The sequence below is a fragment of the Triticum aestivum genome, chromosome 3B (genome assembly GCF_018294505.1).
Source record: "Triticum aestivum cultivar Chinese Spring chromosome 3B, IWGSC CS RefSeq v2.1, whole genome shotgun sequence".
Classification (NCBI taxonomy): domain Eukaryota; kingdom Viridiplantae; phylum Streptophyta; class Magnoliopsida; order Poales; family Poaceae; genus Triticum; species Triticum aestivum.
Window position 1 is genome coordinate 439492163 of NC_057801.1, and position 12793 is coordinate 439504955.

The window sequence follows — 12793 nt, forward strand, 5'->3', positions numbered from 1 at the left end:
TGAATTTGAAAAATGTACTTTGTTATTTTCATCATAGTGTAATATTTGTTGGGCATGACCGAGGTGTAACGACAGAAAAGGCGCAAATAGTTACCGGCAACTAGATAGATATTTATTTTGTCTAATATAAATTGGAGACACGTACCGGCAAGTAGACAGATATTTATTTTGTCTAATATAAATTGGAAACACCTTGAGTGTATTTAAAAATTCATCCCATATTTATTTAGTTGTGCAACACCATTGGCTCCTAGGAGCATGTGCTCCCGGATGAACAGTACATTCGTAAGAATGTAAATTGTTTTTCAAAGAATTCCGATCTTTTGTAGATGCTCGTGTTAGTATCGCAAGTATGTTTCACAAACTTCATGCGAAATGGAGCAGCAATGTTTCGTCGGTGAAAAATAAATAAACTTGAAGTGACATTTGGTCTTTAATTAGTCTTTTTTTCACAAGCCAAAATGCTTAACATTTTTGCCTCAAAATTTGCAGGTAGCATTTTTATGTGACTAAGATCACATAAATTTTTTGTGTTGATTTTTTTGACATTTGAAAAAGATATTTTTGGGCCCGGGAGCCAAATTAATTTTTTGCATTTATCATGTTGTTTGTCATGTAGTACAGTGAAATATTTCAAGAGATTTATTGATGTCGTCGGGTGTTTGCACGAGGGATGCCTTTCTTTTTTCCGTTACAACGCACGGGTATGTTTGCTAGCCCTGATAAAATGCTCGATCCTTTTTTTCTTCATTTAATTCTATATATACCATCTAGGAGTAATTAATATTGTCTAGTGACACACATAATAACAATACTCCCGGTACATGCATGGCTTTACGCCGGCCGGATTCGACTCGATTTCGTAGTACGGACGTTCGACTACAGAAGGACCCGCGGGCGACGTGCATGGACTCTCGTGTCCAATCCCGCGCCGGCGCCCCTACCGGCCGCACGCGAGCAACCACCCGGGCCAACGAGACGAACGCACCGCACCACACCACACCAAACCCCCTCCAAATCCAAAGCCGAACGAAACAAAACTGAACCATTTTCTCCACGCACGAACTCGTCGTCGCCGCCGCCTCCACTCCTCCCATCCTGTTTCCCCACCACACCAAAAACCCTAGCCGCCCGGGGCCAGGGTCCACTCTCTTCCCTCCCCTTCCCCGCCGCCACGACGGCCGCCTAGATCCCCTGGATCTCGCGCGCCCTAGGGTTCCGGCTTCCCTCGCATCCTCGCCGCCGCCCCGAGCGCGGTGCGATTCGAGGCGGGGTTCTGGCTGGCCCCACCATGCCCCGGAGCTCGCGCCACAGGTCGTCGCACCGGTCGCACAGGCGGGGCGGCTCGGCGGAGCGGTCGGAGTCTGAGGGCGAGGATGCTGGCGCCCCTGGCCCGCGGGAGGAGGCCCCGCCCGTGGCTAGGGTTCCGCGAGATCCCGAGCCAGAGAGGCGCAGATCGTCATCGGCCAAGGAGCTGGTGAGCTCGGGGAACGGCTACTCGGAGCACGGGAAGAAGAGGAAGGATAGGGTTGAGGAGACGGTGGTGGATGTGGTCAGCGACAGGTGGAACAGCGGCGTGTGTGAGGATCACTTGGTCGAGAAGAGGTCTAAGAGTGAGGTGTTTGGGCCCGTCGATGTGGAGAAGCTGGCGGAGAAGCCCAAGGCTTCAGGGGATGAGCCCAAGAGGTCAAGCAGACGGACGGCGGGATCGGATGAGAGGGTTGAGGAGGTTGTGTCCAAGAGTGATTCCGGGAAGCGGCGGTCGGAGAAGGAGAAGGAGAAGGACCCAGGGAGGAGGGAGAGTAGTGGGCAGCATAAGGATGACAGAGATAGGGATAGGGAGAGAGATAGAGAAAAGGAGAGGGAAAGGGAGAAAGAATGGGAGAGACTGAAGGAGAGAGAGAGGGAAAGGGGCCGGGACAGAGAGAGGGAGAAGGAGAAGGAAAGAGAACGGGAGAAGGAGAAGGAGAGAGAACGGGAGAGGGAGCGGGATAAAGAGCGTGACAGGGAACGAGAGCGGGAGCGTGACAGGGAACGGGAGCGTGAGAGGCAAAAGGATAGGGAGAGGGACAAGAAAGACTACGATTCCAAGAATGAGAAGTATGAAGATGGCAGTGCCAGGAAGAATGGCTCGAAGACTAGTAGAGGGGAGGATGAGGGTTACTCATACAAGAGACACGTAGAGATCAATGGTAAGGTAACCCTTGTTTGAAGTGTTCCTGACAATGCTGATAATATTCCAGCTACCTGTGCTACTGTTTATTTATGCATGCTTTAATTTGCATAACACAGTACTTAATTTGATACTCTGACTGCATTTGGACTTGTGCTGCTTTCCTCCACCACCATTTTAATCATATAACGAATATTAGTGGCCCCATAAGATGAGAAGTGTTGAACTTTACTGTTTCGTCTCTACTTGGTTGCAAAGAGTCCATTTTTCATTTAGTCTTTGTTTTTTCTTGTGCTTTGATTCCATACATCGTACCTATTTGGTTAACCAAACTGCTGAAAAAAACCCTGTCCTACCATAGAAATTTAATAACGTTATTATCATTGGATATTAGCATTGGAGAGCTGATTTGAGATTTCCTTAGCATACTGATAATCTTATTATATTCATATGATTAAACTTTGCCTTGCTCATATGCTGATCTTCTGGAACTTATGCGAGTAGCTTTTATATTTTTTCTGTAACCATATTTTTCTACATCTGGTCTAGCATTTTTGGAACGGGTGTGAAGTTGTGAACAAATTACCAATCTAGTTAATTTACTTGTTCTGTTTGTTCCTTCCTGCCCGCCTCTACATGTTTTTTATTGTTTCATAATATTCTTCCTTATGTCGGTTTCTAAAGTGCACATTTTTGAAGCAGATACTCCAGCTAAAGAGAGACACAGTAACCCCGATAGGGATAGGGATAGGGAGACTGATAAACACAGCCGACGAAAAGACGACTCGGAAGACAAAGATAAGTGGCCAATTGACAATAGAGACAGTGATGACAGGAAGACTCTGTCCAGGTATGATCATGGGAAGGTTAGGAGCTCTAAGGAACAAAGGTTTGATGATGAGAAGTATAAACAGAAGTACAAGGATGATTATGAAAGGGATAAGAGACAGCAAGATGACAAGTGTCTGGATGAGCGCATGATCCGAGATCATGGAAGTGACAGGGTTGATTACAAGAGCACAAAAGATGGGCACCGAATTTCAGAGGGCCATTACAGAAAAGATATAGTTCAAGACGGTGATCGTTATGATGAGTATGGCAGTAGGTACAAGGAAAATAGAGGTAGAAAAAGACTTCCTGAGGAAAATGATGACCATTATGATCTGAAAACTCCAAGCGCACGGGAGCAACGTGGAAATTTGGAAAAATCTTCAGGCAGTGGGCGACTCGATTCTCTGATTGAGAGAGCAAGGTCTGAACATAGACATCAAGAAAATGTTGATTCTAGTCCGAGTAAAGTCCATGCAAGAACTTCGCCTGGCTCAAATCCTCATCATGAAAAAGATCAAAGCTGGTAACATTTCTTCTTTATCATTCGTCATACGAAAGTCTGTAGTAGATTAGAAGACTTCAGCTTTGTACTGTATCTTCTCTTGTTGTTGGAGATATCATGCTCCACTTTAGCATCATAACTAATCTAAATAGCAAGATGATATGTCTTTGTCATGTATAATTATAGATATCACTTAAATTTAACCATGCAAATTTTGGCATGCTTATTGATGTCATATATAGGTGTATTGAGTAAGTGTATATCACTCAATCGAGGGCTGTAAGGTTTCTACATGGATTTGGTTGCTGATTAGCAGCATTAGCTACTTGGAATCTCAGAGTGAGATAATCCCTATAACTGTGTGTTAGGTAAATATTGGTCATGAATGTGCAGATAGGAGTATGACTAAAAGTGTTTATTGCGGTTATTGATGGTGAGAAATGGATAAATGCAAACAGAAGAACTTGCATGGAGTAGAATTTATCATTTTGTGTATTTCAGAGAAAAAGCATATTGTAGTTTTGACTGTTTGTATATGTGTTGCACATTTGCCTATCAGAAGGTAAATACTCCCTCCGTCCGGAAATACTTGTCATCAAAATGGATAAAAGGGGATGTATCTAGGTGTATTTTAGTTCTAGATACAACTCTTTTTATCCATTTTGATGACAAGTATTTTCGGACGGAGGGAGTACTTGTAGGAATCCTTGTATTGTGAACTCTAGTTTTTTTTTTCTGGTTGATAAATAGTCTTAGATATTCAGCACTAATAAAACAATCTGATGCAGTTCATGATGCCTACATTTCTCTTTGATGCTTGCTTCTTCTAAAGTTTAACTGACCAATCAATTATCTGCAGGCATGGATCTAAACTGGCAGATAATACAAAGAGAGAGATACAATATGATGAAAGAAGTATTCGACCAAGGACATCCTCAGGGAGAGAACGGACACCTGCTTCTAGACTGCGTGACAGGGATACTGACAATTGGTCTTCGGAAAGGCTCAAACAGAAGGATGATCTCCAGTCACGTGACATACCATTGGAAATTTCTACATCGTCACAATATGATCGAACACCAAGGAAAGATATGCATCCTTCACCAAAACAGCTATCTGATAAATCCCCATCTTCAAACGACCAAAGGTTTTCAGGTAGGCTTAGCGGTGGCCGTAGTCTTGATAACAAAGGGGAAAGGAGCAACCTGACTAAATATAGAGATCGGGATGGTGATTTATCCTTAGAACGGTCACTTCATCAAGATCGAACACCATCTAAAATTCCATACAGAGAATCAACACCCTCTGCATCATCCATAAGCAGAGGTGGGCATTTTTCAGGCACTTCTCCAAATCGTCTACTGCTGCCACCTGCGAGGCACAGAGATGATTCTTCCTTCTTGGGTTCACATGATGATGACCGTAGACCGCAAAGTGGAGATAGGAGGTTCCATGCCCATCAGAAGAGGAATGATATGAATTCTGGACGCGGCCATGGGCATGCCTGGAATAATGCACCGAGCTGGCCATCTCAAGTTGCAAATGGTTTTGTCCCCATGCAGCATGGTGCTCCTGGATTTCACCCACCTGTACATCAGTTTCACCCCCCACCTATGTTTAACCTTAGGCCCCAAATGAAGTTGAGCCAAACTGGAGTTTCATATCCTATGCATGACACCGTTGACAGGTTTTCGCCCCACATTCGCCCATTTGGGTGGCCTAATCCGCTCGATGAATCATGCCCCCCTCACCTACAAGTTTGGAATGGGGGCACTGGTGTATTTGGTGGTGAACCTTATATGTATGGCAGGCAAGAATGGGATCAGAACAAGCTGCATGTCGGCAGCAGAGGGTGGGAGGCAACTGGTGATGCATTGAAGGGACAAAATGAATTGGCTGACACTGAATTTCCTGTTGCTAAAAAGGAGCTTGACTCTTTAGCAACCCCTGTTTCAGAGTCTTCAGGTGGACAATGCAATCTTAATCCTTTTGAGCAGAAAGAAGCAAACCATTTGGTTTCAGAAAAACGTGAAGCAAAGGGTGATGTCACAAGTGCTGTAAAAAGTTCTGATGCTCCCAGGGGAACAACACTCATGGCCTCCATGTTGTCAAGCAACGGTACTGCAGTATTTTCTAGAAACTATTTATCGAGAGTTAGTGTGTCGCATGATCTTGTTGAGTCGGAGTTGTACAAAAGGTGCACATCTCTGCTGGGAGACTTGGGCATAGCAAATGGTGGCCCTGATGTTGTTTGGAATGGCTCTATTCAGGTATTACAGTGCCTATTTTGATGTATCTGTTTCCTCTAATATGGTTTTCCTATTTTCTCACTATGGCTTTTTTTTCTCTCAGAAGAATGGAAATGCTGGAAAGATAAGTAGAGAACAGGGAAGCCCCAATCTGTTGGGTTTATTTTATGTGAAGAACAACGATGCAACTTTTCAGGCAAGTTAATCCAATCTACTCTTGAAGATTATCCAATTCTGATTTTGAATCCAGTAATTCATTTGTATGTTACTTGTATATACCAGTCTTTAACTATCAATTTTTTGATATGGGTGTTAACATTTTTTTTTACCATAACAGAGAGCTATGGCCCTTCACAAGAATCAGACAGAGAGAGCTGTGGCTCCTACCCAAGCGCAAACTGATGGGAAAATGGACTCAACACAAGAGAATAAGGAGGACACAGAAATGCTTGACCGTACTCCACTGAAGGAATTGACGGTGAGTAACCCTGTCTTGCACCACCGTACTGGCATTTTTGAAGGGCCACCTGCAACTACAGAATCTGGTGATGTGGATTCACCTCCAGCAATCACAGACTCTGGTGATGTGAATGCTCCTCGAGCAATCACAGAATCTGGCGATGTGGATGCACCTCCAGTAATCACTGAATCTGGTGACACGGAGATGGTGGCACCTCCTGGAACCGCAGGTCCTGATGAAGATATGGAGGTGGCTGCCTCTCCATCAATCACAGAACCTGATAAAAACATGGAGGATGTGTCACCACCTGCAGTTGCCGTACCCGTGGATGGCCCAGCAGATGATGCAACAGGATTAATCATAGAACATATTGATGGCTCGCAGGAGGTTCCTTCAGCAAATGAAGAGCCAGGTGATACTGTAGAGGTTGTGCCTCCAGCGTTCACAGAACAATCTGGCCAAGTCAAGGATGATCCTCCTTCTGTGGCTACTCCTAACAGTGGAGAGGCTGACTCCATGCATGCAGCAGTTGAAAAAGATATGGATGAGGTTACTGATGACAGCCCTGGGGATGGTGAAGTGAATGCATCTAACTTTGTTTCGGAGTTGGATGTTGTTGCAAGTGGCGCTCAGGATTGTGAAGGTGTGTTGGTGGAGGGTAGGGTAAATTTAAGTCGGATACCTAATTCTCCAGAAAGTACACATTGAAACACCTTTTATTTCATTTTTAATTCCTTATTCTCCGAGGGGTTTGTGCCTTCCGCCTGGAGTTATTTTGAGTTGCGTCGGTTTTTATACACCACCCATTATTTTTTCCGTCTAGTGCAGTGTTTGCCGGTGGGCTGGTGTGAGCTTAACGGGCCTGTGGGGGATCCAGGAGCTGCTGGTGGGGCATTTGTCGCGTTCTTGCGCTACAGTTGTCCTCTCAGCATTGTTCCACGTCTTTCCGCGTGCACGTACTACTAACCTTAGGCATGCGCTTTCAATTTCATCATGGGGAAATTTAAAATTACTGCCAGTTCCGCTACGTTGCGTGTCAATATTTTGTTTGTAGGCTAGTATAGTCTACACATTGCAACGCTTAGCCTGAAATAAAGTTTACTTTTTTATACTTGCACCCTTAGCTTCATGATGCAAGTGGTTTTACAGTTTGTGCCTCAAAAACATTTTTTAGTTGGACTATATTATACTCCCTCTGTCCGGAAATACTTGTCATCAAAATGAATAAAGAGAGATGTATCTAGAACGGAAATATGTCTAGATACATCCCCTTTAATCCATTTTGATGACAAGTATTTTCGGAAGTAGGAAGTTGATTACGTGGACAATATAACAACAGTATTACTCCCTCCATTCCTAAATATTAGTCTTTTTAGATATTTTAATATAGACTATGTATGGAGTAAATGAGTGAATCTACACTCTGAAGTGTGTCTATATACATCCATTTGTAGTCGGTGAAATCTCTAGAAGGACTTGTATTTCGAAACTGAGGGAGTACTACATTTATCAAACTTGATGTCACTAAAGGGAAGAAAACGTAGGAAGAATTTCTACCTTCCTACAAGTCTTAGGTATATTTTGTACTTTGCCGCAATTTTTAGGCTGGGTATTTGGGTACAGCTGATTCACATGCAATTTAGTCTTTTTTTTGTCAAACTGGACTCCTATGTCCTTGGGGCTCGATCCATTAATATAAATTATTCAGTTAACAAGTGAAAAAACAGAAATAGTGGCACAACGACCGCACCACAGCCCACAGGGCACCCCGTATACCCACAGAGAAACATTGTCGGGGTTAGGCTTGTACTCCGTCCAAGCGTTTAGATTACTAAAATAATGTTTGTACTTTTTTCATAAAGAAATATAAGAGTGTTTAAATTGTTAAAGTAGTGTTCTAAATGTTTTTATATTTCTTTACAGAGAGTATAACTAATAGTGTTCGTATTTTCTTCATAAAAAAATATAAGAGCGTTTAGATCGTTAAAGTAGTGTTCTAAATGCTTTTATATTTCTTTACAAAGAGTACAGTGCAAAGGGCTTAGGGAGATGTTTCGTACAATAAATCAAGTACTTTTTTAGCACTAGCATGAGTGCTTGTAAATAAACACTGATGCTTAAAGAACTGGTTTATTCTCTAGTCACTTCATCTAAGTACCTTGCATTATAGAAGCCCTTACTATCGTCACTTATCGTGAGCGTGCGACAAACACATGAGATCCCTCACGGCCCAGCTTACTATTCTGTCAAACCCTTTAAAAAGAAAACTATTCTGTCAAATACGTCAAGGACTGGGCATATCTGACTTTATTCGTAAGCTTCGAGCGAGAGATAAACACTTTGCATCGACAAAAGTATGACATTCCACCACAAGGCATTGTTTTTTTTAACAAGGGGAGGCACCAAAGGCAATTTACATGAAGGATTCAAAAATCCTCTACATTTAGATTGCTTAGATTTAAGACCGCTGGACATTGAACATCTCTGTACATTGAGCTACTACATCTCACTATTGTACTCACACTCCGATTAATCCACTTGTCTAAAAATCTCGAAAACTTTGAATTTGAATTTGAATTTGAATTGAAGAATTTGATTATGCAATATTCGATTAGAGTGGATTCACAATAATTGAAAATATATTATGATATGAGTTTTTTTATTTCATAATCATTTCTAGTTTTATTTTAAAAAAAGATAAAGAACCTATATTATAATATGGGTTCTGTGATTAATCATTTGCTATGTCACTATCTATACGTGTTTATTAAATGTATAAAGTATGACACCCCTCTTTCTTTAGTTTAGAGTTGAGTCTCTGCACCTATCCTTTTCCTTTGTATTTTGGTTAGAGAGCCCCTTTGTTTTCTCAAAACACGTATTTGGCTCACTATTGCCCTTTTTAAATTCCAGGGTTTCTTTGAATTTTGATCAAGCCTATAAACATTGGATGCACAAGTTTGCCCTTCACTATTAAGGTTTCTAGGGATATGAAGCACCTGAGTATGAACTCGAGAAGTTGTACCAAAGAAACTTGCTAGTTGACCTCTAATTTCCCAATGCCTTGGGAAGAGAAGAGATCCCTTGTATTTGCAGCCTGGGCAAGGGTGATGCTGTCTCTGAAGAAAGTGATGGTCAAGCTTTGAATCTGGGAAACCACCTACAAACGGGAGTGCCATCGCCTCAGCTTGCAAAGGAGAAGATATTTTGCTCCCAGTAACCCAAATGGGGATGCATACTTTGACTCCTGCATTTTCAAACAGTATACAAACTCCTACACCTGTTGTGTTGGCACCTACTGAAGCTATGCTTGCATTGTTTGTCCATGCAACATCCGAAAAACCTTGCAACATATTGTTTGCATTTCCCCTGCATTCTTGAATTGTTGCAAATTTGCTTTGGGATCTCAGTTGTGCTGATTAAGGCAATTGTATTGTTGTATTTGCTCTTCTTGGTAGGCCAACTCTTGATTCTTTAAAATGGCTTGCATTATTTGATGGATCTGGAAGGGAATAGTGTTTTTCCTACCAAAGAGGGTATCATTCCTGGCTTTCCAGATACACCACAAAAATGTCATGGTATTAATGAGCGGAGCATGTGGGTGATTTGAATGAAGAAGAGCCTGATAATATTCTTGATGTTAGCAAGGGTATGAGAAAAGGTTTCAGAATTGATATACCACAGTTCACAGATCAAAGCGATCTTGGCAAAAGGACTTGTAAAGAACAGGTGCATATCATCTTCTGGCTGGTCACATCTAATGCATTCCTTTTTAACATGCCCGGTCACATCTAATGCATTGTTTTTGAATATGAATGTTGCTTTTCTCAAAGAGTTTGAAAGCAAACGCTTGCACCTTGGGCACCATGGCCTTTTCTTTCCATACCTGTTTTAGTAGCTGCTTGGTTTCATGCGGCACCTATCTAGGCATGGGTGCTCCCTGCTTCTGCATGTCTTGTAAGCATGCCCTATGGGCTGTTTTGGAGGTACATTTCCTAGAGAGGTGAAGTTTCCAACAAAGAATCTTTGCACCTTCCTGTTGGATTATTAGAATCTGCATAATGGTATTAACTACCTGGTGGTCAAAAAGAAAGAAGATTAAATGCATTCCAAGCTTTCTAATTTTACAACCACAAGCCCCTAACCCGAGACGGATAGACATAATGCCCTGGCTGAATTTGCAAATGGTCATAAATAGAATGCGAGTAGGGGAACCAGGGAGGGCTCCAAAAGAAGGAGTTTCCATCAAGAATCTGATAACTCACATTTTCTTGAAGAATGAGCCTTGCCTTAAGGACGGAGGCCCAATTTCCTGTTTTTGGGATGTTGGTTTTTGCTCTCCATATAGATGTGCCTGGAAAGTATTTGGGAGAGAAAGCTTTAAGGATCTTCTGAATTCTCCATGCCGTTGAGAGGATCAACCCTATATTTATTATTTGAATATTACTGATTCATAGTCCTCCTTTTGCTTTAGACATGCAAATATGTTTCCAGGCTCTAAGGCAAAGAGCTTTCTTCAAGGGTTCTTATTTTATTCCTTTCCACCAAAATTTCTAAAAATGGAAGTAATATTTGCAGTAAGTTTTCTAGAAAAGAGAATGCTCGACATGCAGTAGACATGAATGAAGGCAAAAAACTAAATTAAGTAAGTTAAATCTAGCGGAATGTGAGAGTTTATTAGCTTTGTATCCTGATAGCTTAGCTTTAAATTTACTAGCAATAATGTTATATGCATTGGACTGACCCTTTGAATGGAGAATCAAAGGGTGCCCCAAGTGGATAGAGCTCTCACTGATATCTTGTATAGGTAACACTCTCCCAATGTCTTACTTGAAGTTGATGTCGACATTCCTGCTCAGAATGATTACCGGTTTACTCAAGTTTGGCACCTAACCTAAAAGGCTGCAGAAGATTTGGAAAATTCTATGCAAGTGGGTAGCCTCCGCTTTAGTGGCCTTTCCAAAAATCAATAGGTCATCAACAAACATGAGGGAATGAATAGGTGGACATCTTGGCCCCAAAGTTATCCTATGAGATGGTCAAAACATATGGCTTCTTGCAAGGATATTGAAAGTTCATTAGTGGCAAGAACAATAAAATATGGGATAAAGGACAACCTTGTAGGATACCACTATTGCTTTGAAAACAACCATATGATTGTCCATTAATGATAACAAAAAATGTAGGAGCTGCAATGCAGACATGTACCAAATTTATGAAATGATCATGCAACCCTTTAAGTGAGAGTGCTTGCATAAAGAAGTTCCATTCAACTCTATCAAAAGCCTTAGCCAAATCAATTTTAATCATGAGGGTAGGGTTGTTCCAAGAATTAAGGTTGAAAGGAGTGAGTTGTTTCTTGAGCAAAAATGATATTGTTGCTGATCCTTCTACCTTCTATAAAAGTTTGTCGACTCTCATGAATATAACTAGGAAAATGAGGTTTAATCCTATTAGCTAGGGATTTAGTAATAATCTAATAGATCACTTTACACAACCTAGTAGGCCTAAAATCTTGAAGAATGCGGGGTGCTAATTTCTTAGTAATCAAGACAATGTGAGTATCATTCATGTGCTTTGAAAACATACGTTGGATATAAAAATCTCTGACCAATTTTGTTATGCCATCTCCAATCTACTCCCAAGAAGCAAGGTAAACCTTCACATTGAATCCATCTGGCCCTGGGGATGCATTCCTCTTCATGGCTTTTAATGTTTCCAAAATCTCTTTTTTATCTAGGGTGCTATAAGTGTAATAGGTCTCTCCTTTTGGTTGTGAAATATTAACATAAGACCTGCATAATTTATGTTAGGAGAGGAGAATAAATTGTGGAAGTAGTTGATGGAGGTGTTAGGAATAGCATGAGGTTCAACTTGTACAATGTTGTTTTCATCTTCAACTGAAGCAATTCTGTTTTCCTTCTATGCTTAAGAACAACATGGTGGAAGCAAGTTATTTACAACCCAATGCTCTTAGCTCTCCACCTATAGTATTCACTGAGTCTAGTCATGTTTTTGTTCATACATGAAAATAAGGTAGGCCTCAAGTGACTGATCCTGTACCTGGGCTGGTTGCACTAGTTCGGCGAAGAGATTGACACATTTGACGGTAGATGGAGATGGACAATATGGATGGTGCAAATATTTTTATATTTTTTGAAAATTTTAAACAACAAGTTAACAAGATGGAAACATGATTGAAATGAGCTTTGCAATGCTTGGAAATAAGGTCTAGGGTCATAGGGTTCACTATTGTCAACTACCAACATGGTAACTTCATTGAAATACACGATACAACCTCACAAAGTTCCTTTTTGTTGGATAAATTCTGAAGAGGTAACATTGGTATGGCTAAGCGCACTTATATGTCTCCAACGTATCTATAATTTTTGATTGTTTCATGCTATTATATTATCATTCTTGTATGGTTATATGCCATTTTATTTCATTTTTGGGAACTAACCTATTAACTTAGTGTCCAGTGCCAGTTCCTGTTTTTTTGCCTTCTTTGTTTCATAGAAAAACCATACCAAACAAAGTCCAAACATGATGATACTTTACAGTGATTTTTTATGGAC

At 41.3% G+C, this 12793-nt stretch overlaps 1 protein-coding gene across 3 annotated transcripts; it reads left to right on the forward strand.

Annotated features, from left to right (window-relative positions):
- Positions 1–1016: 1016 nt before the first annotated feature.
- LOC123070250 (zinc finger CCCH domain-containing protein 13) lies at positions 1017–9574 on the forward strand. Of its 3 annotated transcripts, none has more exons than XM_044493348.1 (6): positions 1017–2192; positions 2876–3527; positions 4366–5776; positions 5859–5951; positions 6093–6858; positions 9129–9574. In XM_044493348.1, the coding sequence occupies exons 1-6, from the start codon at positions 1292–1294 to the stop codon at positions 9137–9139; spliced, it is 3834 nt and encodes a 1277-aa protein (XP_044349283.1). In that variant the 5' UTR covers positions 1017–1291; the 3' UTR covers positions 9140–9574. The 3 variants fall into 3 exon arrangements, with proteins under 3 accessions (XP_044349283.1, XP_044349282.1, XP_044349284.1); XM_044493349.1 differs by having other exon boundaries at positions 1018–2192; positions 6093–6233; positions 9129–9571; XM_044493347.1 differs by lacking the exon at positions 9129–9574 and having other exon boundaries at positions 6093–6988.
- The last annotated feature ends 3219 nt before the right edge of the window (positions 9575–12793 follow it).